A 27,867-nucleotide genomic window follows, 5' to 3' on the forward strand; every position below is an offset into this window, starting at 1 on the left:
GTTGGATCACGTGGTAACGTAAAGGGAACAAGGAAAAGAAAAAGGAAAAGACGCGCCACAAGTGAGGAGCGTTGTAACATCAGCTCCCATCTAACGTTTCTTGTCCCACAAGAAATATTGTGATCTTCATCGTCGTCGGGGGCAATCGCGGACATAATGATCTCCTCCACATCTGTAGCATGTCCGCCGGCTGGTTCGTGATCCTTGTTCGGGGATACGTCCATCCCTGTAGGGATGACTGCGACGCGAAGAAGTGGATGCGGTCGAGAAAGATGGTTGGGATAACGGAGATCGTCCACTGGGTACGTGCGAACGAGGAGGGCGAGGTCGAACGGGAATTGGTTCTGGCGACGAGCGAGGAGTGGATGCGGGTATTTTATTAGTGGTGTATCCGAGGATGTGTCCGATGTCTTCATCCCCATGCTCCCTCCAAATCTCCTGTGCTGTATGAGTGACCGTACTGCGCATTAACGACCAGACTTGGTCGACTCTGGTTCGGGCTCTACTCGTCCTTTCCTCTGCTGCGATGAGCTCTTGTCTGGCCGTCTGCATCCACTCGACCATTTCTAATGCTCGTTGCATGGAAACCACTGCTTGTCGATCTTGCGGGCGATTTCGTAAGGCGACGAGGATATCTGTGAAGTCGACAGGAACACGGATAGCCGAGACCAGACATGTGGCAAATTCTTGTTCGTCCGATGCGTGACTGAGTTCGATAGAAGGTGAGGGCGATGAGGCGCGGATAAAGGGTGTCTGTGCTCGAGAGGGTACTCCATTGACAAGTGTAGGCGATGCGGGTATGCTCATAATTGTGGAGGCGACTTCAGCGAGTATATTGTGAACAAGGTCATCTATAGCGGAAGTGGGCATTGATGATATATCGTCTTCTCCTCCTTTTATACCTTTCGGTCGTTAAGGGGATCACGGTTATCTGTGATGTGAAATAGAATGTCGTGGATCCGGGTAATAATCAAATAGATGAAAATCCATTGGACGATAAAGAGTATTCCCACAGAGATAAGAGCTGCCTGATCAGTTCCAGGCATCATTCTGATCACCCCAGCCATTAGCGTGCGGGCTGTCTCGCGTGAAGAGTGTGTGTTCGACAAGTCGTCTGATAAGGATTCGATGGATGATCCAAAGAAAAGTGAGGGTTGTGCAGTGGAGGACGATTAGAAAGATGATGAGGAAAACCGTCGTGGTAGTCATTCTGGGTTTCTTCTCCTCTACTGGATTCTCCTGGTCCTTTTATATGCATCGAGGATTCGCTTGGCATTCTGTAAATTGTGGGTAGGTTCCCACGAGTTTTCTGCTGAAGAATATCCCTTCCACTTGACTAAGTACCTCAGATGACCTCGGTATGTCTTGTGATTCAGGATGGCTTCGACTTCGTACTCTTCCTCGTTATCAACGACATCAGGTGGTGGGTTCACGTAATTCGGACCATGTATGTCATTTTTGCGATAAGGAGATAGAAGGGCGGCGTGGAATACGGAATGAACTCGCCAGGTCTTCGGGAGTTTGAGACGATAGTTGGCTGGTCCGATGACTTCAACAATTTCGAATGGCCCCTCACGCTTTGGTGCTATCTTGCGCGAGGCGTAATTGACCTTCAGGTTCCTCGAGTCTAGCCAGACCTTCTGTCCTAGTGTAAACTTCGGCGATCCTTGTCTGACTCGGTCCGCCATCTGTTGTCGGGCTAACTCGTGCATGGCTAGTGCTTCTAGTCTTATCTTCTGCAACATGTCAAGCCTGGATTCAACCGATGGAATGTTCGTGGTCGGAAATACAGAAGGGAGTCCACGTGGTTCGTATCCCATCATGATGCGGAATGGGCTCATCTTCCGTGCCGAGTGTTCCCTTGTGTTATGACAAAACTCGAGGTCTGGCAGGCGGTCTGCCCATGTTTCAGGGTCGTTTCCGCAATAGAGTCGAAGATAGATTTCCAGCTCCTGGTTGACTCGCTCTGTTTCTCCGTCTGTCTGAGGGTGATAAGCTGTGCCAATTGATGATCTGATCTGAAGTAGTCGATTTAACTCTTGGAAGACCTTGGATGCATATTGAGGTCCTCTATCCGAGATGATTCGGTCGGGTAATCCAAATTGCGAATATACTTTGTCATGAAAAATCTTGGCCGTTCCTTCGGCTGTGATCGTTTTGAGGCAGGGCGTAAGAATCACCCCCTTCGTAAGGTCATGGTCTACTACGACCATAATTGAATCAAAACCGTTGGAAATGGGGAGGTCGGTAATAAAATCGGTGGTGCAACAGGAAAATGGTAATGCGTGTGGGTCGGCGGGAATTGGTTCCAAAGGAATACGAGTTGGATGAGTATTCGGTTTCATTTGTTGGCAGGCGGCACAGCCTTCAACATAATTGTAGACAAATGTATACATGCCGGGCCACCAGAATTCATGACATAACAGTTCGAGAGTATTGAACTTTCCAGGGTGACCCATGGCAGGGGAGTCGTGATGTAGTCGAACGAGGTCACGACGAAGAGTTTCGGATGGTGGAACGTAAATCTTTCCCTTGTAGAGGATGACACCATCACGAACTTCCCAGTCGGAAAGCGATGATTTCATGGGGAATGGCCCTTTGTGCGCAATCGCTTCGAGGGCTTCGTGAAAAATGAGGTCTTTTGCTGCATGATTCCTGATTTCGTCGAATAGTGTCGGGGAAATGGATCGCACGAATAGTGCATTGGGTAAAAGAATGTGATCTTCGTTGTCACTCTCACTGTCATCGAGTCCATTACGACGAGAGAGCGCATTAGATTGGATCATCTGAGTGCCAGGGACATGGATGAGGTGAAGATCAAATTGTGATAATTTGAGACTCCATCGTGCTTGTCGGCGGTTTAACTTCTGAGCTGTACGGAAATACGTGAGGTTCTTGTGATCACTGCGAACTTCGACGGGATGGGGAGAGCCTTCAAGATAATGGCGCCATTCAGTGAGGGCTCGAATGATTCCGAGGAGTTCGCGGTCGTAGATTTCGTAGTTCCGTTCAGCTGGATTGAGCGTCTGTGAAATGTAGGCACAAGGATGGAGGTCTCCATTGATATCGGCTTGGCGTAAAACTGCACCCGTAGCAAACTTGGAAGCGTCGGATTCAACAATAAAGGGTTTTGCCTTGTCAGGCAGTAACAGTACTGGGGCGGTACTGAATCGTTGCTTCAATGTGTCGAAAGCTGTCTGACATTCTGTTGTCCATTCAAAAGGTGGAGATCCAGCGGCAGTGCACGTAAGATTCGTCAATGGTTTGGCAATATCCGAGAAGTTGGCAATAAACTTCCGATAGAAGTTTCCAAACCCTAGGAAAGAGCGAACACCTTTTACTGTGCTTGGTTCAGGCCATTCTGCAATTCCTTTAAGTTTGATAGGGTCCATGCCAATGTAGTTTTCTCGAATGATCATGCCTAGGAATTCGACTTCTTTAACATCAAAGAAACACTTTTCCAGTTTAAGGAATAAGTCGTTGTCTTTGAGTCGTTGGAGTACGCATCGGGTTCGAACGTGATGTTCTTCCAAATTGTTTGAGAAGATGAGGATATCATCCATGTAAATGACTATCCATCCCTCATCGATCATGTCCTTGAAGAGTGCGTTCATCATCATTTGGAAAGTTGCCGGGGAGTTGCAGAGTCCAAAGAACATGACCATAGGTTCGAAAAGTCCGCGATTTGTCTTAAATGCACCCTTCCATTGGTCACCATCTTTGATTCTGACATTGTTATATCCGGAGCGTAAATCCATTTTCGTAAAGATCGATGCGCCTTTGAATTGATCCATAAGGTCAGAAATGAGCGGAAGAAGATAGGCATTCTTCACCGTCCCTTCATTCAGGTATCGGTAATCCTGACAGGGACGTAGTGCTCCGTCTTTCTTTCCTACGAAGAAAAATGGTGAAGCCATGGGAGATTTTGACGGTCGGATGTATCCTTTTCACAGATTTTCTTCCAGGAAGTCATCCATCGCTCCTTGTTCTTTGAGCGATAACGGATAGACTTTACAGTCGCGTGGAATAAAATCGGGTTTCAAGTCAATGGCGTGGTCCCAAGGCCTGGTTTCTGGAAAGCGTTCAGCTGCTTTCTTTTCAAAGACGGACTTCAGATCGTGGAGGTAGTTGGGGACCAACTCCTTGACAGTTTTGGGTTTGTCTACAGCTGATGCTTCCTTGTGTGCCTGTTGTGCCAATTCTTGTGATTTACCAGATGGTTTGTAAAAGACCGTATTCTGTGCGTTACAGAATAATGGGGATCGGGTACTGTGTGTCATTCTTCCAATGGCAGGGCCTCTTCGTATGGTGAAGACTGCGGTTTCAGTTTCTTCATTCGTCAAAGGTGACTCCTTCCTGATGGGTTCAAATATCCCAATAATTGGCTCTCCTGCGATATAGGATATAACTAGATCGTTGTCATCGAGCTGATCCATAGGGGGTTCTGATAGTGGGTCATCTGGTTCGGTATTATTCCGCACTGCGGGTAACTCGCCACGCTCAGTGTTATCGGCCATGATTTCTCTGATAGATTCTGAATGCCCAAACGAGGTAGAGGAAGTTTTGGTGGTGATTAACTCTGGGAGTCCATCTTCCTTGAAAATTGAAACTTCTTCATCTGGTGCATCTTCGACGGTGGGTTTCAGTGGCCATTTGGCGTCTTTACCAAACCAAAAGTCACCGGTTTCCCAGTTGATCATCGGATTGAGGCGTTTAAGCCACGGCATGCCGAGAAGTATGTTTTCTTTGCCAATGCCGGTCAAGAGGAAGCGAGTAAGTGTCTTCCTTCCTCCGATTTTCATCATCTTCCAGGTACAATGAGTAATGGTACCCATTTGATTTGGTGTGCCATCTGCATTCATGACTTTAATCGGTTTCGGTAATTCCCATCTGATGAAATTGTTTTCTTCTGCAAAACGAATGTTCATGAACGTTTCGGCTGCACCGGAATTGATCAAGGCTTCTGTTGTAATGTCTTCCTTCTCTCCCAACGAAATATTCACAGTGATTGAATTTCCGCTAGTGTTACAAATAACGAGGGGAGATACGGTAAGATGCGACGGTCCATGCATTACTAGTGGCCATCGTCTCAAAAACCCAATTGGGTTCGTTCTTCATCAGTCATGTCGTTGAAGACGTTTCGCACATAGGCGATCTGTTCCTCTCTGGTTTCTTCCTTCGATGTCTCCTTCTGTGCGAGGTCTTCTCGCATCTTCTTGATCCATGTGATCGTGTCTGTGTCCAACCCGGGCTGTATCGTTCTAGCACGGGTGAAACTTCCAGACTGGGGGTGAAATTGTCTGTCGTTGGCTATATGGCCCTTCTTTCCGCATAGGAAACATAATCCTTCTTTCATTCTCTTCTGTCGCTCGTCCGGGGATAAGCGCGAGATATTGACATGATCAACATCCATCGCGTTTGGATCCTTTGCAGAAGCCGAGTAGTAGGGACGATGGACAGATCGGCCCTTTCCTCGCATCGTCATAGTGGCTCCTCGCTTGAAGATCTGAGCAGATCTCCATTGGTTATCAAACTGTGAGGCGTATTCGTACCACTTGTCAAGTGTCTTGGGCATGCTTTCCATCCCATATATCCTTTGTCGGAGTGGGTCGTTAAGTCCCCACTTGAAATACTCGATATTTCCAGCATCTTCTAATTTCGCCTTGGATTCAATCGATCGGAATTCGGCAATGTAGTCGTCCGCAGTACGAGTTCCTTGCTTGATGTTACGCAGCAAGGTATGAGCGGTTTCTTCAATATTTTCATCGCCAAATGCTTTGTTCACACTTGCAATGAAGTCTCTCCAACTCCCATAAGAAAGGAAGTCGTCATTGGTGAGTTCCGTTTCTATGAAGCTCTGTGCCCATGATCCTGCTGTTCCTCCTTGCATGTGCGATAGCACGAATGTGATCTTCTGATTGTCTTCCTGGTAGACATGGCTATTTCCGGCCATGTAATTCTTGCATTGGTTTATAAATTCCCTAAGCTTCGAACGGTCTGAACCGTTGAAGATCTCGGTTTTTCTAAAACCAAGTTCCTTCTGGCTGACATGGTGACGTCCTTCATCCATGGTAACTGTAGCCATCGGTGGTATGTAATCAGGTACGATTGGTGCAAGAGTCGGTTGGGGTACAGGATTCTGGACAGGGGGGTTCCAAGGGGCGTCTGGTCTCTCTCCTGGATAGGAGGTCGTTATACCGCTGTCTGCGATGTGCTGGAGTACTATTCCACCAAGATTATGGGGAAGTGTCCTTTCAAATTCCTCTGGGGAGTAGTCGAAGTTGTGATTGTCTGGCCTGATGAATACAGGCCTTCCTCCTATAAAATGCACGTTTCGTTCTGTGCTCCACTCCGCTTGGGATGGGAGGTGCTCGCGGTACTGCTCCGGAAGAGCGGTCGGGTTGATGTAGTTAAAATCCAGCGTGGATAAATTCTTCTGTGTGGCCTATGTCTACACGTAGACTGCACACCGTCCTTAACTAAGTGGGTTCGTTCGTCGTCGGCTAACAAGCCCATAGAGTGTCTTCTGTCTTCAAACTGATACACCTATTTGCTGATTGCTCGAGTGATTACCTCAGCCTCCTCGGCCTATTGGTCTCTCGGACAGACCCCTCTCCGAAGATGAGTGATCAGTCTATCCCTTCAGCTACCTCGATTACAGAGTAATCTCAAACGGTGCTTTAGCAATCGAATCGGGTGTATCGTTCAGTCTTCAAGGTTCGGTCCGGTCGGTAGTTCGTTGTTAGACTCTAGGAAGTCACAGAGAGTAATAAGATCTCAACCTAATGTTACGCGGCAGCGAAACATGAGCGTCAAGTCGAGTTGTCACGAGACAAGGTCTTAGTCTAAGACACAAGTCCGTTCAAGTGACACTTCTGGCGATGTCCTCGCACTGAAGGTCGATCAGAGTTCGTTCTTATGACTCGTAGTAGCTGTCTGCTACTAACGGTCGATTTCAGCCAAAGGCAAGTGAAAAGCTGGTTTAATGGTAACCAGGTCGAGATGGGGATCCAGCTCGACAAGGTCGTCTATTTATACAAAAGGTATCCGCAGTACTACGCAGTAATGTGGGATCGTTCATTGGCTAGATAAGGTGAGACGATATCTGGGCAGGGTAACGGCGAGGAAGTAATATGTATGAGAAAGCTGAGTAAGGTCGTGAGAGATAATCAGTACTAATGGGGATAACGAGTCGTGTATCAGAACGAGGTAAAGATGAGGCATACATGCACGTCTTGCATGTGCGATAAGAAGAAGGTCCGGAGTTGGATCCGGTGTAACCCCAGACTAGGGGTTCTAGACATCTGGGTAAAGAATCGGAGGTTGCGCTCCGATGAGTCACGTGTTGGATCACGTGGTAACGTAAAGGGAACAAGGAAAAGAAAAAGGAAAAGACGCGCCACAAGTGAGGAGCGTTGTAACATCGGCGAGCAACTCGGCTGGAAACAAGCTGCAAGATATATCCAATAACGCAGCTGAGACACTTACCCAGTTCCTCCTCCTCTTCTTCTTCTTCCTCCTCCTCCTCCTCTTCTTCTTCCTCCTCCTCCTCCTCCTCCTCCTCTTCTTCTTCCTCCTCCTCCTCCTCTTCTTCTTCTTCCTCCTCCTCCTCCTCCTCATTGTCGATGATAGCCTCGATATCCAAGTATGGGTTCTTGGCATTCCATGCATGAGGATTGAAAATGTAAGAACCGACTGCAGTACTTACCGCTTTCCGCGCACACTTTGAAGACATGGCAGCATCAGTGGTACCGAGAGGTCAGGATAGTGTCCGTTAGATTTGAGCAATCGTATCTTATGAGACGTTGCTTGGAGTACACGAGGCTTCGACCATGAGGCGTTCATCACCAATCAGCCCACATGTACAATTACTTCCGAGTAACACACGCAATGTCCTTCAACATCGCACTGCTGGTGATGAGGTGTCACCGAGAAGATTTCCGATGTAGCGGCTGCTCCTGCAGTTGTGCGTGAGCATGCACAAGCACCGCATTCTCCTATACATTGAGAAACATGTCAGTATAGCTACACCGCCCTTCGTCCATATTGTGCACATACATTATTGTCAGCCTGTCAGCCTATCAACCTCAGCGTGTACAATCGACCTGGCGCGATCTGGCTGTAACCGCACGGGTGCGTTAATGTCAAGGGTCTTCAGAAATTTTTACGCGTAAGGTAATCAATAACCAAATCAGCTGTAATTCGATTGTATCCCACTCTGGTATGCAACCGGCGCAAAAGGGCGATGAAACAAACTGTCTGGCAGCTTGGCTACCTATACTATAGCTAAAGATAACAAGGACCCCACAAGAATAAATAACAACGAAACTACAAAAGAGAGCGAACTACACTACAATGTTACTAAAGGCTCCAGGCCACATAGCGAATGACAAGCACTACGGCCGAGAGATGGTGGTGGAACGAGAACAAGAGGAAAGAAACGCCCATTCCACCTCCAGCGGAGTTTTGACGCATCCCGTCACTTTGTCCCGTGCAAATAAGGCAGCCACACATCACGGGCCACTTGTCATGAGCCGCTTGTCACGAGCCGCTTGTCACGAGCCGCTTCTCAGCCTCTGTTTGTCTCGCACAAATAGACCGCATGCGCCATCTGGCCGCTGTCCAGAATTTGGGCGCCTTCTTCCTTGCCTTCGAATTTCCATCATCCCTGCGATATCGGCCAGTTCTTCCGTCGCCATGTCTGCCTCCTCCTCCTCGCCATTGTCGTTGTCAACGCCATCGCCCTCTTCTGCTCCAGTGCCGTTGTCGCCGCCCTTTTCCTCGCCCACTTTGATGCCCTGAGGGCTTCCTCGTAACGCCCTCTTCTGCGCAGGTGCCCTCTTCCTCGCTGAGCCATTCTCGTGCATGCCGCCGCGCCTGTTTGAATTAGGGGCCGATAGTATACATTGTATTAGAACCTGTATCATAGCCATCCAAGCCACATCTCTGATGATTGAGCGCCATATCGGGTTTGTACCAAACATAAACATAAGAACCGCGAAAACGCACCATTAATTGGCGCCTGAGCCGCTAGAACAACCCACAGGCCAATATTGGTTCTGCTTGAAAGCCCGGAACCGTACGTTGGTGCCCATGGACGCATCGTCCACAGCTCACTCTGGCTATACAGATATTACAGATGCTACATAACGATCACTCGCAAATACCGGTCCTTTGTCAAGGTCTCGATGTCTCCGCTTTCTACAATACCTGGCGCGTATTCATGGAATGGTCGGAAATTACGAGGATCGACCACCTGAGCATACCATGTGAGTGCTCTAGTCCCACCGCGATGCACCCCACTTACACGACATTTGCCATGTACACTGAGCTGTGCTGCGACCTGAAGAAGATTCAGGCTTCCATCTTGGGAGCAGTGGCATTCAATTTCCCGTATAGCTTTCCAGTCTTTAGCTTTCGCAAAGAGCTTGATATGAACAACTTTGGCCTGCTCATCATTCAGCTTCCGTGCTGGGATCTTGATGCGCAGGACTACGTTGGGCTTCTCCGCGATAGGTGAGTCAGTACGTTTTCTCGTCTCACCGCAATTCAAGAGGTCATACCTGATCTTCGCGAGCCTTCTTGTTAGTTCTCGCATCTTTTTCCGTAAACTCTGCAGGAGCCAATCATTTACCAATCGTGGAATAAATACACGAAGCGTCTCGGTCACGAAGGCCTGAAGGGGCTGGAGGAGGCATGCCGGAGGGTTGCAGGTGAGCTCGTTTAGGGCTTTGCGATCGCTCCCGCTCTCCCGAGAGAGCACGTTTGCTGGCTGGCCATGCCACCGTCCCGCCGTCTGCAGGTGCATTTGACTATTACATTGGTCACCACATGGTTGAACATTGCAATCATAGGCTTACATGCTTGTATGTCAGACGCACTCATTTTTCTCGTCACTCCGCGTTGCACTCTTCGGGCGATTTACGCTTGCATGCAATCTCCAACGTCGACTTCTCAAGAGGTGCTGAGGCCGCAGTATCCTCGTGTGCATAAGGACCGAGCGTTGGAGCTGCAGGGGCATGTCGCTGACTACTGTAAGTGCCTTCTGCTATGTTCGCTGTGAGATTTACTCACATATTTCCAGAGTGCATCAATGTAGTCCTGCTTTACTGCTTTCGACCGGCCAGTTGGTGTGACCGTTAAATTGTGCTTGTTGCAGAGTTTCGTAAGTATGTCCATCGTGTACCTGCTGAAAGTTGATTTACTGTACTTTTTCCGTAGCAGTGTCTGTTCAGCTCATTCGAGGTTGAACATGGTCAGTGGTCTACGGTTGCCTGATTCTTTTGTATATGTCAGTTGCCTGCGATCCTTATGGAGTGTGCGACTTGAATTGGTAAGACTATTGTTCTATTGTCCACCGCGACTTAGCGCGAAGGCGCGACCTCTCCCGGGCTTTGAGCTTCCCCATCCATGACCAGCATGCCCCAACTGCCGATAACAAAACATCGCATCCAGCGCCAGTACCAACCCTCATCGGGACGCATGCGTTTCGATGCCGAATGCCTTCTCACTCCTCCTCCCTCATCGGCAAGGTCGAAATTCCACCTGATCAAGCCTCAATCAGATGTTCAGGCTGGCACACGCCAAAGCATTGCTAGTGACATGCATTCCCCAGGAGCTGATGCAGCAGCATCAGAACCCGTCATCCCTAAGCCTGATGGCCAAGTGGGTCGCCCAGGCCGAGGAGGTTACACACTTAGCAATGAGTTAGGGAGACACGGGTGGGATACCACGAAGTATGACAAGTTTCTGGTATGAAGCATATCTTGCAATGTTTTCAAAGACTGTAGCTGACTAGCAAGTACAGAAGGACATCGGTGACTTGGCAGTCAGGTATTTGGAATTGGACAAGACAATCTCGAAACAGAATCAGACGATGTTGGACGCAGTGTATGCCCAGGTACATCGGGTAGTTGCATAGGCGATCGGCACTGATGGTTACAGAACTTCATCAGGCTACGAAGCTCTATCCCCAGCTCGCACACTACGAGAAGAGTTGGCCGGTCAGAGACGTTCTGAAGACCAAGTTAGGAAACACGACCTACATGACCAAGAAGGATAGGGGGAAGGAGCAGGAGGCCTGCGCATCTGTAAGTATAGTTTGAACCTCAAATGACCGATGCTTATTTGTCTGCAGGTTGCACTGGCCGTGTTGTAAAATATCCTGCATTGTTGTACTGCTCTCGATTTTAGTCATGAATGTAGACTCGATTGTTTGGATTCGAGCGGCGCCCTACATGCGCTCATGTAGCGTTATCCCATGTTGTTTCCAGATCTGTGCCGTATGAGTCGGCCCCATTTGCACCAATGGTCAGTAAAGTTATAAGTCGGCTGTCCCGGGCTGCTGCCTGAACGGGGGATACTAAGGCTCACAAGATCGTCGGCATGCCCCCCAAGTCGGCAGTAACGCAAAAGTAATGCATATGTCACAGACAGTAACGCGTGCCATTTTGTTACTCCGCTCGGCAGCCTAATGTGCGAAGGTCGTGACCGTGTCATTGTGAACACCACCACTTGAAACCCCACTGCCGACGCTCACGGCAGACTTCGGCCAGTGACTAGCCAGCGTGAGTCTGCGTTACATTGGAGGTCAAGAAGGGACTCCTCCAATACCGATCCGTTTGAGCTCGTTCAACCTCAAGAATGTTGTAGTACTATAAAATCATACATATAAGAGATAACTAAGTGGTAGAGGCAGGGGAAAGGGCTAATTGAGTGAGGTGCCGACTTGGGGGGCATGCTGACGATCTTGTGAGCCATAGTATTGATTGCAGCACACATTCACCTCCACCTTCACCGAGCTTCAGTCTTTCCACGACGGGAGCAGACAATACATTGAATTTATAAGTAGAAGTACAACAAACGCGACTGAGAATCTCCATACGGTCCCTCAGCGAAACGCCCCATGCACAGCCGACTGCCTCCCAACAGCCTTATGGCACCTACATGCACATCTGATCAGTCAAGTAATGTACCGACTCGTCAAAGACTTACGTTAGATGCCAGTAACATTGCAGGAGCGCGGCGCGAAGGAGAGCGATGTACCTCCCTTGCCGCTGACAGGGAAGACCTCGCGAACGAGCATCATGGACCAGTCTACATCCTCGACGAGCTGCTTGGTCCGATATACGCTGGCCCTAAGGGTCCGAACCTCCTCCTGTAAGTCACTGATGGAGGACACCGAGGCCATGTAAGTGCTCTCTGTAAACAATGTTAATATCGATTCAAGTCAAAATGTATAATCATCACTTACGACCACGACTAGCCATGAGGATCAGTTTGGACAGCAGTGGGGGAATGGTGGTGGTGGTGGTGGTGGTATGCTCCGAACGTGAGATGGGGAAAGACTCGGAGACACCGCAATATATATAGGCATAGTCATGAGACCCTATTATATAATTATAGGTGGAATACTATTAGTGACCGACATGCCCCAGAAGGGTGATACTTCTTTCTATGCAGTTTGAGCATTCCATATGCTACAGAAAAAATATCTGAAGCCGAAGACAGTCGGGCAACATGGCACAATATATTTCCTCCGATCATCGGCATGTCGCGACACTTTTAATACAAAATTTTATACAAAATCCCACTATCCTGATTCCTACTTAGCTGTGAAGCTTTGAAGGGTTCTAGCGATGACAGAAGCAGTGTGAAAACCTAACCCTTTTTTTCAATGGCCAGGAAAGAACTTGTTTCATAAATCTTTACCTTAAATTCACAATGAATTGTGTGCTGGGTATGGGATAGTGGAAGAGGGTCCATATGCTTTCGAGTCTCACGCGCGAGCTTCGCAGGCTTCACCGGCACCCACATGATGAAAGAACTTGATAACGAATACATACATTCTCCGACGACAAATGCAGCGCAAGATAACAATAAATACGTTCTCGGATGACAAACTATACATGACCCAACACACGAACAGCTAAGCCCTAAAGGTTGCTCAGCGAACTAGTAGAGGAAGTGAATAAAGACTACATCAGTACAATGTTGAACACGTGTACGCACTGTCGGCAATGACCTCTGCACAGAGAGAGTCCGCGGCATCGGCTGTGGCATCTACTATTTGGCTGAGCTTCTCCGTGTGTTGTTCTGACTCATCTAAACATTTCCACATCGCACGAATATCCGCAACTAACTTCATTGCATTCACCTGCGTACGCGCCTGCTCATGCCTCAGGTCCTTGATCTCCTCCAGTAAGGACGTGTACGTGTCCGATGAAGGCGGACAGGATGTGCTCGCCATGTTCATCTCGGTACTAGATTTTGGACATTGGATCGGGGACACGGAGACCTGTAGGCGAGTAACATCAGCAACTGAAATGTGGACAGCAAACTTCCGCATCCACCTTGTCTGACATGTTTGCGGGCAACTTTTCGAAATTCTGAGGGAGTATCGTGGACAGCAAAATCCGGGATGGATGGCGATGGGTTCGCGTTATCAGCCTGGCAGCAGCAGGCAGGATATATAAAGGCAACATACCTGGGATTAGAAGCATCGTGCCGGATGGTTCCACGAATACCTGTCACGGAAGTCAACGAGAAGCATGGCGTCAGCACGGAATTCATGTAAGCGATGTGCGTAGAGCACTCACATGGTATGCTCAGGTGGTCGATCCTCGTAATTTCCGACCATTCCATGAATACGCGCCAGGTATTGTAGAAAGCGGAGACATCGAGACCTTGACAAAGGACCGGTATTTGCGAGTGATCGTTATGTAGCATCTGTAATATCTGAATAGCCAGAGTGAGCTGTGGACGATGCGTCCATGGGCACCAACGTACGGTTCCGGGCTTTCAAGCAGAACCAATATTGGCCTGTGGGTTGTTCTAGCGGCTCAGGCGCCAATTAATGGTGCGTTTTCGCGGTTCTTATGTTTATGTTTGGTACAAACCCGATATGGCGCTCAATCATCAGAGATGTGGCTTGGATGGCTATGATACAGGTTCTAATACAATGTATACTATCGGCCCCTAATTCAAACAGGCGCGGCGGCATGCACGAGAATGGCTCAGCGAGGAAGAGGGCACCTGCGCAGAAGAGGGCGTTACGAGGAAGCCCTCAGGGCATCAAAGTGGGCGAGGAAAAGGGCGGCGACAACGGTCCTGGAGCAGAAGAGGGCGATGGCGTTGACAACGACAATGGCGAGGAGGAGGAGGCAGACATGGCGACGGAAGAACTGGCCGATATCGCAGGGATGATGGAAATTCGAAGGCAAGGAAGAAGGCGCCCAAATTCTGGACAGCGGCCAGATGGCGCATGCGGTCTATTTGTGCGAGACAAACAGAGGCTGAGAAGCGGCTCGTGACAAGCGGCTCGTGACAAGCGGCTCATGACAAGTGGCCCGTGATGTGTGGCTGCCTTATTTGCACGGGACAAAGTGACGGGATGCGTCAAAACTCCGCTGGAGGTGGAATGGGCGTTTCTTTCCTCTTGTTCTCGTTCCACCACCATCTCTCGGCCGTAGTGCTTGTCATTCGCTATGTGGCCTGGAGCCTTTAGTAACATTGTAGTGTAGTTCGCTCTCTTTTGTAGTTTCGTTGTTATTTATTCTTGTGGGGTCCTTGTTATCTTTAGCTATAGTATAGGTAGCCAAGCTGCCAGACAGTTTGTTTCATCGCCCTTTTGCACCGGTTGCATACCAGAGTGGGATACAATCGAATTACAGCTGATTTGGTTATTGATTACCTTACGCGTAAAAATTTCTGAAGACCCTTGACATTAACGCACCCGTGCGGTTACAGCCAGATCGCGCCAGGTCGATTGTACACGCTGAGGTTGATAGGCTGACAGGCTGACAATAATGTATGTGCACAATATGGACGAAGGGCGGTGTAGCTATACTGACATGTTTCTCAATGTATAGGAGAATGCGGTGCTTGTGCATGCTCACGCACAACTGCAGGAGCAGCCGCTACATCGGAAATCTTCTCGGTGACACCTCATCACCAGCAGTGCGATGTTGAAGGACATTGCGTGTGTTACTCGGAAGTAATTGTACATGTGGGCTGATTGGTGATGAACGCCTCATGGTCGAAGCCTCGTGTACTCCAAGCAACGTCTCATAAGATACGATTGCTCAAATCTAACGGACACTATCCTGACCTCTCGGTACCACTGATGCTGCCATGTCTTCAAAGTGTGCGCGGAAAGCGGTAAGTACTGCAGTCGGTTCTTACATTTTCAATCCTCATGCATGGAATGCCAAGAACCCATACTTGGATATCGAGGCTATCATCGACAATGAGGAGGAGGAGGAGGAGGAAGAAGAAGAAGAGGAGGAGGAGGAGGAAGAAGAAGAGGAGGAGGAGGAGGAGGAGGAGGAAGAAGAAGAGGAGGAGGAGGAGGAAGAAGAAGAAGAGGAGGAGGAACTGGGTAAGTGTCTCAGCTGCGTTATTGGATATATCTTGCAGCTTGTTTCCAGCCGAGTTGCTCACCGACGTCCAACGCACTCAACAAGCTCGGGCGCGTCTTGATAATGCATGTGTCAGCGATGATGCTGCTGATGCAGAAGCCATGGCCCAGTCTATTATGGAGAGAGACATGGTGGCTAGACGTGCACAGCGGGCCTCGCAGTCGGGTGGCGCAGTCGTCTCTCTTGCCCCCGATGGAATCCACCTTCAAGCCACGGAAAATGGTTTCCTCTCTCCTTGGGTGTGCATCTCGCATGGTACATATAAGCACGATGTGGCCTTCATGGAGTCGCGAGAGGACTCTCTCCTCCGCATCTGGGTGGTTCTGCGCTTGCCTACTACAAAAAAGCGGCAGCACGGAAGAACTTCTCAGCAACTGATGCCGCCAGCATTACTGAAGGAGTTGTTCAGAGAGGCTGTGACAGAAAGCGAAGGTGATCGGCTGATACATATTCTCAAGGGCAAGAAGTTCAAAGGCGGCCTCCTGCAGCTCGAACTCACTTTGGACCGGGTGACTTTCGATGTCCACGCGACTCGAAATGACGTATTCGTCTTTAATGCGGCAAAATTCGTGCCAAAGACAGCGATAGCGAAGCTCATTCTATTCTGTGTTGACTTCAAACCGGCTGCAGGCACGCGTGTGATCATTATACAGGGCGAGCAATGCGGCCTCATCGGTGTCGTGCATTCAGTCATTAATGGACAGGCTACGCTAACCAATCTCTACCACGAGAAGTTGGATGACGAACTTTCATCTCTCGTGCTACCTGTAACTCAGTTACACCCCCTTTGGGCAGTTGGCGATGCGGTCAAAGTTAAGACGGGCCTCCATGCGGGCTTGGAAGGGCAAGTGATTGCCGTGGATGATTTCGATGTCACAATTGTTCACACGAACAAAGTCGAGGTACGTTGTGCACTTCTCATGCAATTGCAATTCTTAATAGCGGAACTTTCCTCAGCATGTATGTTCTACGTACGACGATGCTTCCAAGTACTGAACTTTTCTCAGCGAACTAGAAACCCAATAATGGGAGTCTTTCATACTTCTTCTGTGTTGGAAACCTCTGAGGTATGTCCCACCACCTGCGATGTTATCGATGCTCAAAACTCGATATAGCATCATGTGTTACCCTGGGATCTCTTACTCCAGAGTCTGAGGCGGAATGGACCTCAATACAGCCGTCGGTGACAGTATCAAGGCCGGGAGAGCAGCGCCCCTCATGCTCTGAGACGCAAACAGAGGAAGAGGTGGAGATGGAGCTTGCCCTCAAGCATCCTGACCGACAGAATCCCAACATCGGGCGAGTGGTGCGTGTCATCAAAGGCCCTTTGAAGGGATTTGTGGGCACATTGCGAAACATCATGTACCACGGCGATTATGAGGTTGAGCTTGAAGCCAAGCTTTTAACCTCGAGGGGCGTCCTCTTGTTCCGAAAGCCCAAGATCGCATTCCGGTCAGAAGAAAGGTAAGATTCATTACTTGTAGTTCTGGTCATATCTAACTGCCTCATTGCAGGGGCAACATCGACACAGCGGAGCGTGGTCCGCTCCCTGAGCGGCCTCGGACCCCATTGGGCCACGAATTAGAACCCACATCACACGACACAGATTCGGCGTGGGGGTATTCGGTGAAACTTGATGGTGCGTAACCGCGCTGCCGCTACCGAGCGTCCGCTGAATCCACATTAGGACCCGATGGATTGACATCTTCAGTCGAACCTAATGGTGCGTAGCCTCATCATCAACACAAAATGTCCGCTGAATTCACATCAGGACCCAATGGATGGATGCTGGATGCGGCTGTGGCACCTGTGTTCCATACTTATCGCTTCAAGTTCATGTGCACAGCCGGTCAACTCCAAGACAAGCTGATGACCACGGTGAAGGGAGCCTCCCCAGTGGACGGTAAGGTGTGATGCGAATACCGGACGCGAAAGCTGGAATATGCCGATGTCTCTCTCCAAGACCTCGCCATATTGCGACCAGGCCCTGGCGATTATGCGATCGTGTGTAAGTGTGGCCCCAACTTCGGAGCGTACGGCAAAACAATGCGGGGTGTGGCAGACCCGCTTGTTCTAGTACTGGAAGAAGGCGGCAGGACACTTAGGGTGGATAGGGATGACTTGGCCCAGCTTGTGTGCAAATAAGTGGTTTCCTCGTAATTTTACGTGCTGTTCCTGTCTCTTGCCCTCGTCGTTGCATCCTGCGCTGTTTGTCGATGTCCTGTCATTTGCCGCTTTCTTATTATATACAGTTAATGTACTTCCTTTGATCGAACTTGTGCTTGTGCTTGTGCGATCTCCCACAACCAGTTGAAAAGCCGCTGAGCGGTACACTTGGCGATCCAATAACCACTAAGCGGCCATCGAGTGTGCCACTCGTCAAGCCGCTTAGCGGCGCTATGGGTGTCCGACCTCCTTACAGTTTGAATATTAGGTCGAGGGTTTGAGGCCCTGACATCTCACCTCATATATAGACTCTAATGTCAAATGTCAAATGATCATACATTGTAACTTTGTGTCGCCCTTATACTAGTTCAATATTTAATCTGTTGTCTGCCCTGAAAGGCATAATGTCAATCAGAATTTCTTCCCACCGGACATGCCGAACGAGACCTAAAATTTTCGGATGAATGTTATATGGTAACATAGCCATTTGCGAACATTGTATATGTCGCAATATCACACATTATCAATGTGTGATTTGGGTATCGCATGCCCAGACATCAGGCCTTACATTGTAAACATATTTTCGACCATCGGAGCTACATACGGGCCGTCATACATGTACAATGTTAGGCCGGATGTTCCCACAATGTAAGGAACTTAGATATTAGTCCCCGTCTCCAGTGCCATTCCTTAACACAAGTGAGCACTGGCAACTTTCACCACTGCACGACTTTTCATGACTGAAACCCAACTCAGCGCACACATCTTGATTATACAATTCAACTTCAAAGCCATCGTCCTTTCCGTCACTCTCCTTATGAGTACTTCCATGCAAGCTTTACCCGCGGTCGAGTATGTCCTAGATTGTTGTCCTCCAGACATATAATTGACGATTCTAACCAGAACCTTGCCGCCTGACGGTGGATGCCGTCTCTGCACCATTTAGCTTCCACACATGCAGCTAGTCTATTCATCCTGGAGCATCTGCAATGACGCGTATTGTTGATCTGAATTATATTTTGAACCATAACCGTGCGATCAAGTGCAAGCGGCACACCTTCTTTTCATGGCTGACGTCTTGGAAGATCGAAGGGTACTCCTTGATCAGATGCAAAGCGGTGAATGGAATGATTTTTGTTTGATCAAGACGCCTAAGTGTGATTTTTTCTCAAGACCCAACCGGTTCGCCGTGTGGGCCTGTGATTTCTGATGCAAATGGCTGCATATAAAAGTGTTTCTTGTGAGGTTAGAATCCTCATTTCCTTTCCCTCTCCCCTCCACAACTATGACTTTTTATCCTCGCGCTGGTACTAATTTAGCAACCCAAACAGATACATCAACACGACTGCCATGAAGTTTAGCTTGTAAGCTATCATAGTCGCTATAACTCTGGCCCTGACTGTTTCTGCCATGGCCTTTCCCGCTGTTGAGTTCGTTCTTGAGTCGGTGTTCCCTACTAGGCGTGTTACTCAAAGTCGGCCTGATAGGACTGCCGGTAGAACCCAACTACTCACCCGTACACGGCTGTCCCCTTTGTACTATCTGACCAAACACACAGAGAGTTGTCTGCAATTGCGTTGTCGAAGTAGAGCCTTTGTGATTAATTATATGCTGTTATTGAATTCCGCCACACCGCCATGTCAACTAAGATGGTGTTTGCCGAACTTAAAACTCTAAATTGGTGTTGCAATTACTTCTATGAATATATCATATAAGACGAAGTAAACTAGAAACCCGTGTGATCATGGCTCGTCACACCCAAGAGAATGCTATATTTACTTACCTGTTATGGCACTCTGCTTGCCCGAAACGGATGGACGAGTCCGCGATGATTAATCGGGAGCACGTGCCGAGGTGCCGATACACACGTATGAGCGCTAAATTTTCTGCTTGTTCACTTGGATTACGCGGATTATTCACCCTTGAAGCCCAGTTTTAACCAAGTTTCCGCCGGCCTCACTCTCGTCCACCATGCTCAGGACGGTCTCAAAAATCTCATTTCACCGCTCTTTGCATAACTCTGCATCTCGTCCTGCAAATGTAATCCGTCCGGGTCGTGTGGGAGCTGTACTGGGAGCTTCTGCGGTCGTGTCTACTTACATTGCCTGGAGGACACTTCATAAGGATAGTATTGCATTGGATTCTGCTGCTTCTCGTAAGTGATCATCAACTCGTACTTGGCAAATTGTCTGAGATATGTCGTTCAGCTCCAAAGCAAGTACCGCTTACGCCTAAAGCATCTGTTTCTCCCGATGCTCTGACGCATTTCCCTTCCACCGCGACGCAACACGAACCGTCTTTACATCCACCACATATCCACGACGTTCCGACGGAAGATACGTCCGCGGACACGCCCGACGCGTCTGAAGGCGCGGAAGAGGCGAGCAGCGGTGGTGCCTTTAATCCCGAGACCGGCGAGATTAATTGGGACTGTCCCTGCCTGGGCGGAATGGCCCATGGGCCCTGTGGTTTGCAGTTCAGAGAAGCGTTCTCCTGTTTCGTCTTCTCGGAGAAGGAGCCGAAGGGCATTGAGTGCATTGAAAGGTTCAAGGCAATGCAGGATTGCTTCAGGGAACACCCGGATGTCTACGGCGAAGGTGAGTACCACGCTTCCATTCCTTGCGGGGCTGTTTTACTCTATGCGTTACGTTCTGCTCACTGTATCAATATCAATACGTGATCCCGCAGATATCATGGACGATGATGACGACGACGAAGATTTGGCGACGCCATCCGCTGACTCACCAGAAGGCCCGCAGACTGTGCAGACGACTTCGGAGCCATCGTCGTTGCCAGAGATGCAGTCTCCTCCACGCAAGAGTAGCCGTTCACAACCCGCGACTCCGTCGTAACCGGAGCCGTATTATTATTGCTACAATATTACGGTGTATTGCACGTCGCGGTCACCCTCTAATCAGAACACTCATGTCACCACTCGTTCAGTTTGATAGTGTGCACCTTCCCACAAACGTGGTTCCGTGAATATTCCCCCATAGGGTTTCTCGACCACCTGGTCAGCATTTGGATACTTGTAATGCTTTTGGGCTGGGTGCGAAGCTGAGCAGATGCTTGACTCACTGCTTCTTATGTCAGCTCAATTTGCCTTTTCCCAGTCGCATTTCCAGCTGGGTGCGCTTTGGCTTACACCATTCGAATGCTGCAGGCGGTGTTTGCAATGTGCATTTCATTGCAGGCGCGACGCATGGTAATCTACTTCATCGGGCATTTCATGCCTCGACTTCATTGCGTGTCTGCCTGTTGAAAAGCATTGAATGTGAACATCCGAACTTCTGGCGAGGTGTCGTTAATTGGGCCAAGCCCTCGAAGTCTTGACTCCGTATTACTACTACCCAGGTTGTGAATTTTTATCGTCGTTGAGATGTTGGTTAGTTTGGACACTCACTCGGTCTGACCGTTCTCCTGTCCACGCAAATATAGATTGGATAATAGCCCTGTCCTCTGCATGCTTTCTTCGGCGTAAATCCGGGTATGCGACCAAGGAAATTTCGCCGGGCCACGTTGAGCAATGCCCGGTCCAAAATTGCCGGCAGGACAGGGAGATGTGAATGATCAGACAGATCAGTGCAGCGACGATGAGTGCAAGCGGTACATGAAGCCGAATGAGAATACTACAACTGACATTTTTGACCGTGAAGTATAACAGCAGCAAAAAGGTCGCACTTGTTCAGAGGATGCCCAGGAAAATGACTCTTCAGAGCAATGTTCTTCCATCATTATGGTAGCAACGCGCTGCGCAACGGAGTTCGCGGCTCGGGCACCGAAGATCTGCTGTATGATTCTGGAAGACAAGAAGTGCTGGCGATCGAACTGTTCGGCACTACAAACTATATAGTGAGTCATAGAGCAGAGATTGGACAGCATTGGGACCTGCCCAAGACGAGGGGACAATGAGCGTTAACAGAGAGACACACGAGGTAGTCGAACTAGCTTTGGACAACGTGGGACAAGCTCACGAGTGAGACGTATTCTTTGCCTCGCTGGAGCTATGAAACTTCGCTCGTATTATTGGATGTTCTTTATAAGAGCTGTAGATACTTCTATCTGTTCGTCGAAAAAAACGTGCGACTGCGCAAGAGAGATTTTTGTGTTCCGCGCTGTATTCTGCGGCATGTTGCCAGCACCTGACGTCTGCGTATGACCTCAATGACAGACAAGCGCTTCCAGCGACAATGAGGTGTATATGTACTTTCAGAGAACGGGACTCACCGGTGAATTATTTATGGTCCCTATTTATGAGGGTGACCATATATTTTCTAGCAGTGCCTAGGACAGAATTGCGCTAGGTAGGTCTCACTATATCCGTGCGAACGCAAGAGTAGCAAGACGATCCTGGGAGCAGGGGAGCGGAGAACTTCATCTTACGAATGTGTTCTAAGTCTAGACGTGTCGTACTGGATACCTCAGCTGATCAGCGGCCCACAAGATAGAAGCAGGACGTCAGCGCAAGGTACTCCGTCCATAGAAAACCAAGCAACAACTTGAGCACGCGTTAAGTATTCCACGGCTCCGCAGGAACATCAGATAGTCTCGCAATTGAAGGCCAGGAATTGAATTTTTGACGCAGGAATTATACAGTGAAATTTACAGATTCCGCTCAGAGTTGCTCCCTAATAGTAGCTTGCCGCATAGAACGCCATGTCCGACGGTGATTTGGGAGAGGAACTGCGCTGGATATGGAGAAACACACGTTCAATGAGACAGGTGGATATGTTGTTTCCCCCCAGAAGATGGAAAAATGGAGATGAAAACCTGCCGAGGGGCATGAGGTTCAAAGCTCAAGCGCTCAAGTCTGAAGCCTAAACGCGAGAATTCCCATTTCTGGCTTCAGCCACCTGCTTTCCCGTTCCGTTTATTCTTCTTCTGAGACCTTTGTCCCTTACGTCCCCCCCTTCATGTCTTCCACTCCAGTATGTTTTTTCTCCGTTCCTGCTCTCCGTATATTTTTTGCGACCATGTACTGATCACCCAATGCCAAAATTTCAGATTCGGGCGCAGCATATTCTCTCGGAGTAATCAGTTTGACATACTTTCGTTGCGCCACGCCAGACCATCCTCCAAGTTCTCTTTGGAGCCTTCCAATCATTACAGCTGTACTAATTCTCACCAATTGACCTATGGACCTGTCGTCCGTAGCCGAGCAGCGCGCGACCGCTGTCGCAAAGCTCAAGCGCGCAGCATCTCTACCACGTATGAAGGATGGTCGCCGTCCCCCGATGCACGTCGAGGCGGTCAGCGAGGGGGAGCGGGTCCAGAACGACGACAGGAAGGATGACGAGAGTGCCCAGGAGTCCGACGGGAGACCAGAGCCATTGATTGCCACCGTAGTGTTGCAGACACAAGCAGAAGCAGAAGCGGTGAACGGAGTCAAGATAGAAGCGGCAGCGAAAACGGAAGAGGCGGAATTTCCTTCTCCGGAGACACCAGTCGTAGCGGAAAGCATGCCTGTACGCGCAAAACGGCGATCGCGCTCACGAACAAGGTCGAGAGGCTCCAAAGACTTGAAGGGCAAGGCGAAGCAGTCGCCGCACGTCAGCTCTGCAAGCCATACCAACGAATCTTCCGCAGATGAGTACTACACGACCCAAGGAGAGGATGCTCCACCATCCCCCCCGCTCGTCTCGCCGATACCATCGCATTTCGGCTTTTCTGCTGCCCGTCTCCTTTCGTCACCTCTATTCTATCCTGGAACTTCGCCATCGACACCGCTACCCTCCTTGGATGAACTCCAAAAGGGCATAGGGATGGGACTGTACCGCTCAAATAGTGCAGGCGCGGCGAGGGCGATGGCGATGCAGAAGCTAACCGGAGGAAAAGAGCCCATGGATATCTCGTTCATTCCATCATCTCCTACACCTTCCGGAGGGCGGCTCACGAGGAACAATACCTTTGCAGGAGGGGAGCGAATGGCCGCAAGGAGATTGATGCTGCACCGGTTGGGAAACAGGATCAAAGAGGCGGATGGGGACCAGACAAGTGGGGGCGAGGAGGCTGCACCACCGACGTTGCCGCCGAAGCGTCGGAGGCGGCGGTCAAAGAGAAACTCTTCGCGCGCATCAACAGTCGTGGATGACCGGGAAGAGAGGGAACCGCCCTCAACGACGTCTCCTACACCCGTCTTACCGCCGTCGCCATTACCACCACCAATGGATGATATACCAGATCCTCCCCACCTCCCATCGCCAATGAATCGAGTCGGGAATGGTGATGCAGTTCTTGCGTCACCGTTTATGAAAGCAAATGGTAACATTTCTTTCGACTATGCGACGCCTATGGGCCATCGAGGTGTGGTCGTTGAAGACGAGGATGATCTTCCTGAGCATGTTTCCCCTGTGCGACACTCTAACCTTCCCACCACCCCCGCTCGTTCGTACGGAGGTACCCGTTTGCCGCATACTTCGGATGCACCATCAAACACCTCAACTGACTCTGCATCAGCATCTGCTATCGGAGTTCCTGTATTTTTGTCGCGGAGTGCGGCATTAAGACAGGACATGATGTTTCCCGCGAGTCCTTTTGCTACACCTCTGCGGGAGAAGCCCTACTTAGACGAGGACGAGGAGCAAGTGCTGTATGAGGAAGTTGGGAGCCTAAGCAGAGAGCGTGAAAGCGAGATCAGCTGGATAGCTGAGCCTGGTGGGTTGCTTTCGAGATCGTCCGTGTGTCATTGCACTAACAAATGCTCCAGTCCCAGAGCGCATGCCGTTGCGCGATGACGAGGAAGACGACGACGATATTCCGGAGCCCGAGCCTGAAGAAGAGGTACTTCAGGAGCCTCCTCCAGAGCCCTCAGAAGGTCGCTTATCTCGCGAGTATGAACGTGTTCCTCCCCGCCCATCCGTTTCTCAAGACTTGGTAGTGGAGCTGGAGACATCGCCCGAGACAACTCCATCTCATATACCTCCTTCGCCTGCTTCGCCAATAGCTCTGCTGGGCCCAACCATTTCTGAGTCACCCACAGGTGCCGAGGCGTCTCCGGCTATGTATCCCATGCGTCTGTCTGTCGCGACTACAAATCCGGTGGAACGGTCCCCATCTACTGCTGAGTTCCCTGAGCCCGACTGGGACGAGAATTCTCGCGCGACGGTGACTGATGCTACGATTAAACGGGCTGCCGATACGTCAACGAGCACATGGGAGAAAGTTAAGAACACTTTCAGCAGGAGCGGCTCTGCCAGCAATCGTCGTTCGCGCACTAACAGCATCGGAATTCGTGACCGGCGGAATAACACTGACTCCAGTGTCAGTCGGGAGAGCGGTGCGAGCCTCAAGGGAGATAAAACTGACGGTTCCGGGCCATTGTCTCCACAGGGCCAGTCGTTAGTGGTGCACTCGCCTTCTGCTTCTATGTTATCCCTGCCATCGCCTCCCCCGCCAGTTAGCATATCACCGCTACCCCCTGCGTCACCCTTTGACATGATGAAGTACGCTGACTCAAAGCTTTTCCCATTCCCTGGGATGAAGCAGCTGGAGGAACAGCGAAATCGTGCAAAAGGACTGTCGCAGTCGTCGTCTTCACCTGATGTCGTCCTTCCGAATGGTACAGGTATCGAGGCGGTGCCTAGCTCAAGCTCGTCGAGTACGGCCACGCGTTTCCCTGACACGAACAGAGAGCGCAAACTCTCCCACCAGGCTTCTGATACTCGTCTACTCGCCCAGTTCCGAACTGTCGCTTCTCCACCTCCAGTGTCATCTGTACCCTCGTCTGCTTCTCAAGCTGACTACTTCACCACGCAGTCTCAGACCTCGACTACTAGTGTCGCTGGATCACTAAAACTCCCCATGAATCGCGAAGGCGTCAAGAAGTGGCTGACTGCCAAGAAATTGTTCTCGCCATCAGTCCCATCTACTCCGAACGTTCATGCGCCGCCACCGGTCGCTGAGACCCGACCGGGGTTGGCAGGCAAAAAGCCTTCACTGTCTGACTTACTACTGGGGAGGAAAGAGAACGAACTTGCCACAGAATGGGAAGACCTCGGTGCCGGTCGGCTGGGGAGATCCCCGAAAGAGTCGTCGATAGAGGTCCGTATGGAGACAGACGTCCGTACTTCGCATGACCACGCCACGGAACAAGCGCCATCTTCCCGCATGGACTCGGACATTCATGTCGGGAACCATCATGCGCCCTCACCATCTCAGACATTTGAAGTCCTCCCTCCCGACCCACCGTCTTCTACAACGCCCGATCCGCAGTCCTCCCTGGACGACTTTCCCACACAGTCTACCTCAGAGTCTTTCTGCGACACGCTGTCATCCTCCCATCATTCCCCTGATCCACCTGCCAAAGAACCGGGAGAGGCTGCGATCATCATGGATCGTCTTGATGAGATGCTTGAGCGAGGATCGAAGAATTCCTTCTGGCCTACGGTTATTGACGATCCGCCGCGGAAGTTGATCCAATGTTCGCCTGTCCTGCAGGTTGCCAATGCCAACACCGTGAAAGACCGCTTCCTCTTCCTGTTCAACGACATCTTGGTAATTGCGAAGCCCGTACTGCAGGACCAGGATGCTATGCTGGACACGCTGAAGCCCAGTCCGTCTGACAAGAAGTACATCGTAAAGAGCGTTGTGAGGCTTAGCGAGCTCCGGTTCAGTGGCGATCGTGATGAATCCGGTTCGAAGGCGCCCAGCCATGCGACTCCAATGAAACATTCCGTGATACGAAGCTTCGTGCACCAGTTTGCCAAAGACCCTGACCATGCAATCGCCACCCTGTTCAGCAAGGCGGAAACAAGAGACGACCCAGTTGCACTTGGTCAGCTGCTGTTCCACACCCTCGAACTCGACAGAGCTCGACTTGGCGAATATTTGTCCCGGCGGACCTCAAAGGTGGTGCTGAAGGCCTACGTCGATAGCTTCGGCCTTACTGGTCTTAGAATCGACAAGGCTTTGCGTGTGTTCTTACTGGCGATCAGCATTCCTCCCAAGTTGAGCGCACTAGAGCATCTGTTGGATGCGTTTGCGAGCCGGTGGTACGAGGCAAATGTGGGCGTTGTCGCTTATGACAAAGAGCTTGCCATTCGTCTTGTGCGAGCCATCGTGCAGCTCAATGAAGTGATGCATAGTGGCATCGCTCAGGAACCTGGTATCACTGGATATCCTCGACGGAACATCATCACTCGCGATTTCGTGGAGGCCTTTAGACGCTTTGACCCGCGGTACCTTGTCTCAGATGACCTCTTGGACAAGATTTATGCTTCCATTCGCCGGGAGAAGCTGTCACAAGCGCGCCACCCATCGAGTCAGAGCATCCATCCTGATATTCTCATCACGATCAAGCGTCCTCTCCCTCCACGCCTCACATACCGCGTGCAGTCAGATCCAGTCATTCTGCGGATACCACAGGTCGACCCCCAGCTAACCATCCAGCTGTTCGGACAAGACTTAGCCTTTGACCCTCCAGTGCTCACTTTCGCCAAGTCGGCGGAGGCGTCATTCCGTGTCACTGGTACCTCACTTGGATCGAAGACGGTCATCATGTGGCGATCAGGACCGACCGCGCTCGCATATTCTGGATTTCCACTCAGCAGTCCTTTGGTGGTCGAACGTGCTTTCATGCGGAATACCTTCCAATTGGCGTTCGTGAACCACAATGGGGCCAAACGGAAGTACATGTTCAGCGTCGATGATCACCTGGTGCGACACCACTGGACGGTCTCTCTGAAGCAACAGATTGAATCCGCGTCGTCTCCTGCTCCCAGCACAGACATTCCAGGTACCTCTTCCAAAGCACAGAAAATAAACGAGAACCTGGCATTCAAGGTCCTTCAGGAGACGCTGATCGGCACGGATGGACACGAACATCCCTCTGAGCCTATTTCCCCGGTTGATGAGGCACTCGCTCGCTTGACCGGCACATCTCCACAGCATCACCCTAACGAAAGCGCATCCAGTGACCGCGCCGCCGGTGACCTTCCTGTCGCCTCCAGTTCTCGCAAGCGCGCGAACGGTTCCAGTGTCCACGTCAGATCGAAATCTCGCAGCCAGGTGTATCATCGCCATGGGCCGGGGAAGTTGGAATCGGAGCTGAACGACAGCGCGGGTGACGACGATTATAAAGGATTCGCCGGTTCATCACAGCAACTACGTCCCGAAGGCCGACTGTGGAGGGGCCGGGACTTGGAGTTGGTGTGTCGGCAGAACAGCTTAATACCCTCTATACTCGCGTATCTGCAAGTCGGCCGAATAGACCATGATGGCGCGAACGGCGTGCTATCATAGCATTTGTCGTTACTTGTTTCATTCGTGCGTCTCCCCTTCCCTT

At 50.3% G+C, this 27,867-nt stretch overlaps 13 protein-coding genes across 13 annotated transcripts; 6 read left to right on the forward strand and 7 right to left on the reverse strand.

Moving 5' to 3' along the window:
- Positions 1-1,226: 1,226 nt before the first annotated feature.
- SCP_0312820 (Transposon Tf2-9 polyprotein) lies at positions 1,227-3,917 on the reverse strand (the record flags this gene model as incomplete). The annotated part of the gene is made up of 1 exon (XM_027756665.1): positions 1,227-3,917. One exon carries the CDS (start codon positions 3,915-3,917, stop codon positions 1,227-1,229), a length of 2,691 nt encoding a protein of 896 aa, XP_027612466.1.
- Positions 3,918-3,947: 30 nt separating this feature from the next.
- On the reverse strand, positions 3,948-4,727 carry SCP_0312830 (hypothetical protein; the record flags this gene model as incomplete). Its single annotated transcript, XM_027756666.1, has 1 exon — positions 3,948-4,727. The coding sequence occupies one exon, from the start codon at positions 4,725-4,727 to the stop codon at positions 3,948-3,950; it is 780 nt and encodes a 259-aa protein (XP_027612467.1).
- Positions 4,728-5,089: 362 nt separating this feature from the next.
- SCP_0312840 (hypothetical protein) lies at positions 5,090-6,070 on the reverse strand (the record flags this gene model as incomplete). Its single annotated transcript, XM_027756667.1, has 1 exon — positions 5,090-6,070. The coding sequence occupies one exon, from the start codon at positions 6,068-6,070 to the stop codon at positions 5,090-5,092; it is 981 nt and encodes a 326-aa protein (XP_027612468.1).
- A 1,226-nt stretch (positions 6,071-7,296) lies between these two features.
- Positions 7,297-7,735, reverse strand: SCP_0312850 (hypothetical protein; the record flags this gene model as incomplete). Its single annotated transcript, XM_027756668.1, has 3 exons — positions 7,297-7,304; positions 7,489-7,654; positions 7,709-7,735. The coding sequence occupies 3 exons, from the start codon at positions 7,733-7,735 to the stop codon at positions 7,297-7,299; spliced, it is 201 nt and encodes a 66-aa protein (XP_027612469.1).
- An 820-nt stretch (positions 7,736-8,555) lies between these two features.
- On the reverse strand, positions 8,556-8,867 carry SCP_0312860 (hypothetical protein; the record flags this gene model as incomplete). Its single annotated transcript, XM_027756669.1, has 1 exon — positions 8,556-8,867. The coding sequence occupies one exon, from the start codon at positions 8,865-8,867 to the stop codon at positions 8,556-8,558; it is 312 nt and encodes a 103-aa protein (XP_027612470.1).
- A 425-nt stretch (positions 8,868-9,292) lies between these two features.
- SCP_0312870 (hypothetical protein) lies at positions 9,293-9,520 on the forward strand (the record flags this gene model as incomplete). Its single annotated transcript, XM_027756670.1, has 1 exon — positions 9,293-9,520. One exon carries the CDS (start codon positions 9,293-9,295, stop codon positions 9,518-9,520), a length of 228 nt encoding a protein of 75 aa, XP_027612471.1.
- Positions 9,521-10,419: 899 nt separating this feature from the next.
- SCP_0312880 (hypothetical protein) lies at positions 10,420-11,158 on the forward strand (the record flags this gene model as incomplete). The annotated part of the gene is made up of 4 exons (XM_027756671.1): positions 10,420-10,752; positions 10,808-10,900; positions 10,956-11,090; positions 11,138-11,158. The coding sequence occupies 4 exons, from the start codon at positions 10,420-10,422 to the stop codon at positions 11,156-11,158; spliced, it is 582 nt and encodes a 193-aa protein (XP_027612472.1).
- Positions 11,159-11,995: 837 nt separating this feature from the next.
- Positions 11,996-12,269, reverse strand: SCP_0312890 (hypothetical protein; the record flags this gene model as incomplete). The annotated part of the gene is made up of 2 exons (XM_027756672.1): positions 11,996-12,201; positions 12,254-12,269. 2 exons carry the CDS (start codon positions 12,267-12,269, stop codon positions 11,996-11,998), a joined length of 222 nt encoding a protein of 73 aa, XP_027612473.1.
- Positions 12,270-12,946: 677 nt separating this feature from the next.
- On the reverse strand, positions 12,947-13,364 carry SCP_0312900 (hypothetical protein; the record flags this gene model as incomplete). The annotated part of the gene is made up of 3 exons (XM_027756673.1): positions 12,947-12,954; positions 13,012-13,297; positions 13,341-13,364. 3 exons carry the CDS (start codon positions 13,362-13,364, stop codon positions 12,947-12,949), a joined length of 318 nt encoding a protein of 105 aa, XP_027612474.1.
- A 636-nt stretch (positions 13,365-14,000) lies between these two features.
- Positions 14,001-14,312, forward strand: SCP_0312910 (hypothetical protein; the record flags this gene model as incomplete). The annotated part of the gene is made up of 1 exon (XM_027756674.1): positions 14,001-14,312. The coding sequence occupies one exon, from the start codon at positions 14,001-14,003 to the stop codon at positions 14,310-14,312; it is 312 nt and encodes a 103-aa protein (XP_027612475.1).
- An 820-nt stretch (positions 14,313-15,132) lies between these two features.
- On the forward strand, positions 15,133-17,564 carry SCP_0312920 (hypothetical protein; the record flags this gene model as incomplete). The annotated part of the gene is made up of 10 exons (XM_027756675.1): positions 15,133-15,159; positions 15,214-15,379; positions 15,429-16,321; positions 16,427-16,486; positions 16,535-16,598; positions 16,658-16,883; positions 16,934-17,058; positions 17,107-17,142; positions 17,191-17,322; positions 17,383-17,564. 10 exons carry the CDS (start codon positions 15,133-15,135, stop codon positions 17,562-17,564), a joined length of 1,911 nt encoding a protein of 636 aa, XP_027612476.1.
- A 1,992-nt stretch (positions 17,565-19,556) lies between these two features.
- On the forward strand, positions 19,557-20,437 carry SCP_0312930 (hypothetical protein; the record flags this gene model as incomplete). Its single annotated transcript, XM_027756676.1, has 3 exons — positions 19,557-19,740; positions 19,793-20,182; positions 20,274-20,437. The coding sequence occupies 3 exons, from the start codon at positions 19,557-19,559 to the stop codon at positions 20,435-20,437; spliced, it is 738 nt and encodes a 245-aa protein (XP_027612477.1).
- A 2,283-nt stretch (positions 20,438-22,720) lies between these two features.
- SCP_0312940 (hypothetical protein) lies at positions 22,721-27,824 on the forward strand (the record flags this gene model as incomplete). Its single annotated transcript, XM_027756677.1, has 2 exons — positions 22,721-24,239; positions 24,292-27,824. The coding sequence occupies 2 exons, from the start codon at positions 22,721-22,723 to the stop codon at positions 27,822-27,824; spliced, it is 5,052 nt and encodes a 1,683-aa protein (XP_027612478.1).
- Between the last annotated feature and the right edge of the window lie 43 nt (positions 27,825-27,867).

The sequence above is a fragment of the Sparassis crispa genome (assembly GCF_003851025.1).
Source record: "Sparassis crispa DNA, contig_000002F, whole genome shotgun sequence".
Taxonomy (NCBI): domain Eukaryota; kingdom Fungi; phylum Basidiomycota; class Agaricomycetes; order Polyporales; family Sparassidaceae; genus Sparassis; species Sparassis crispa.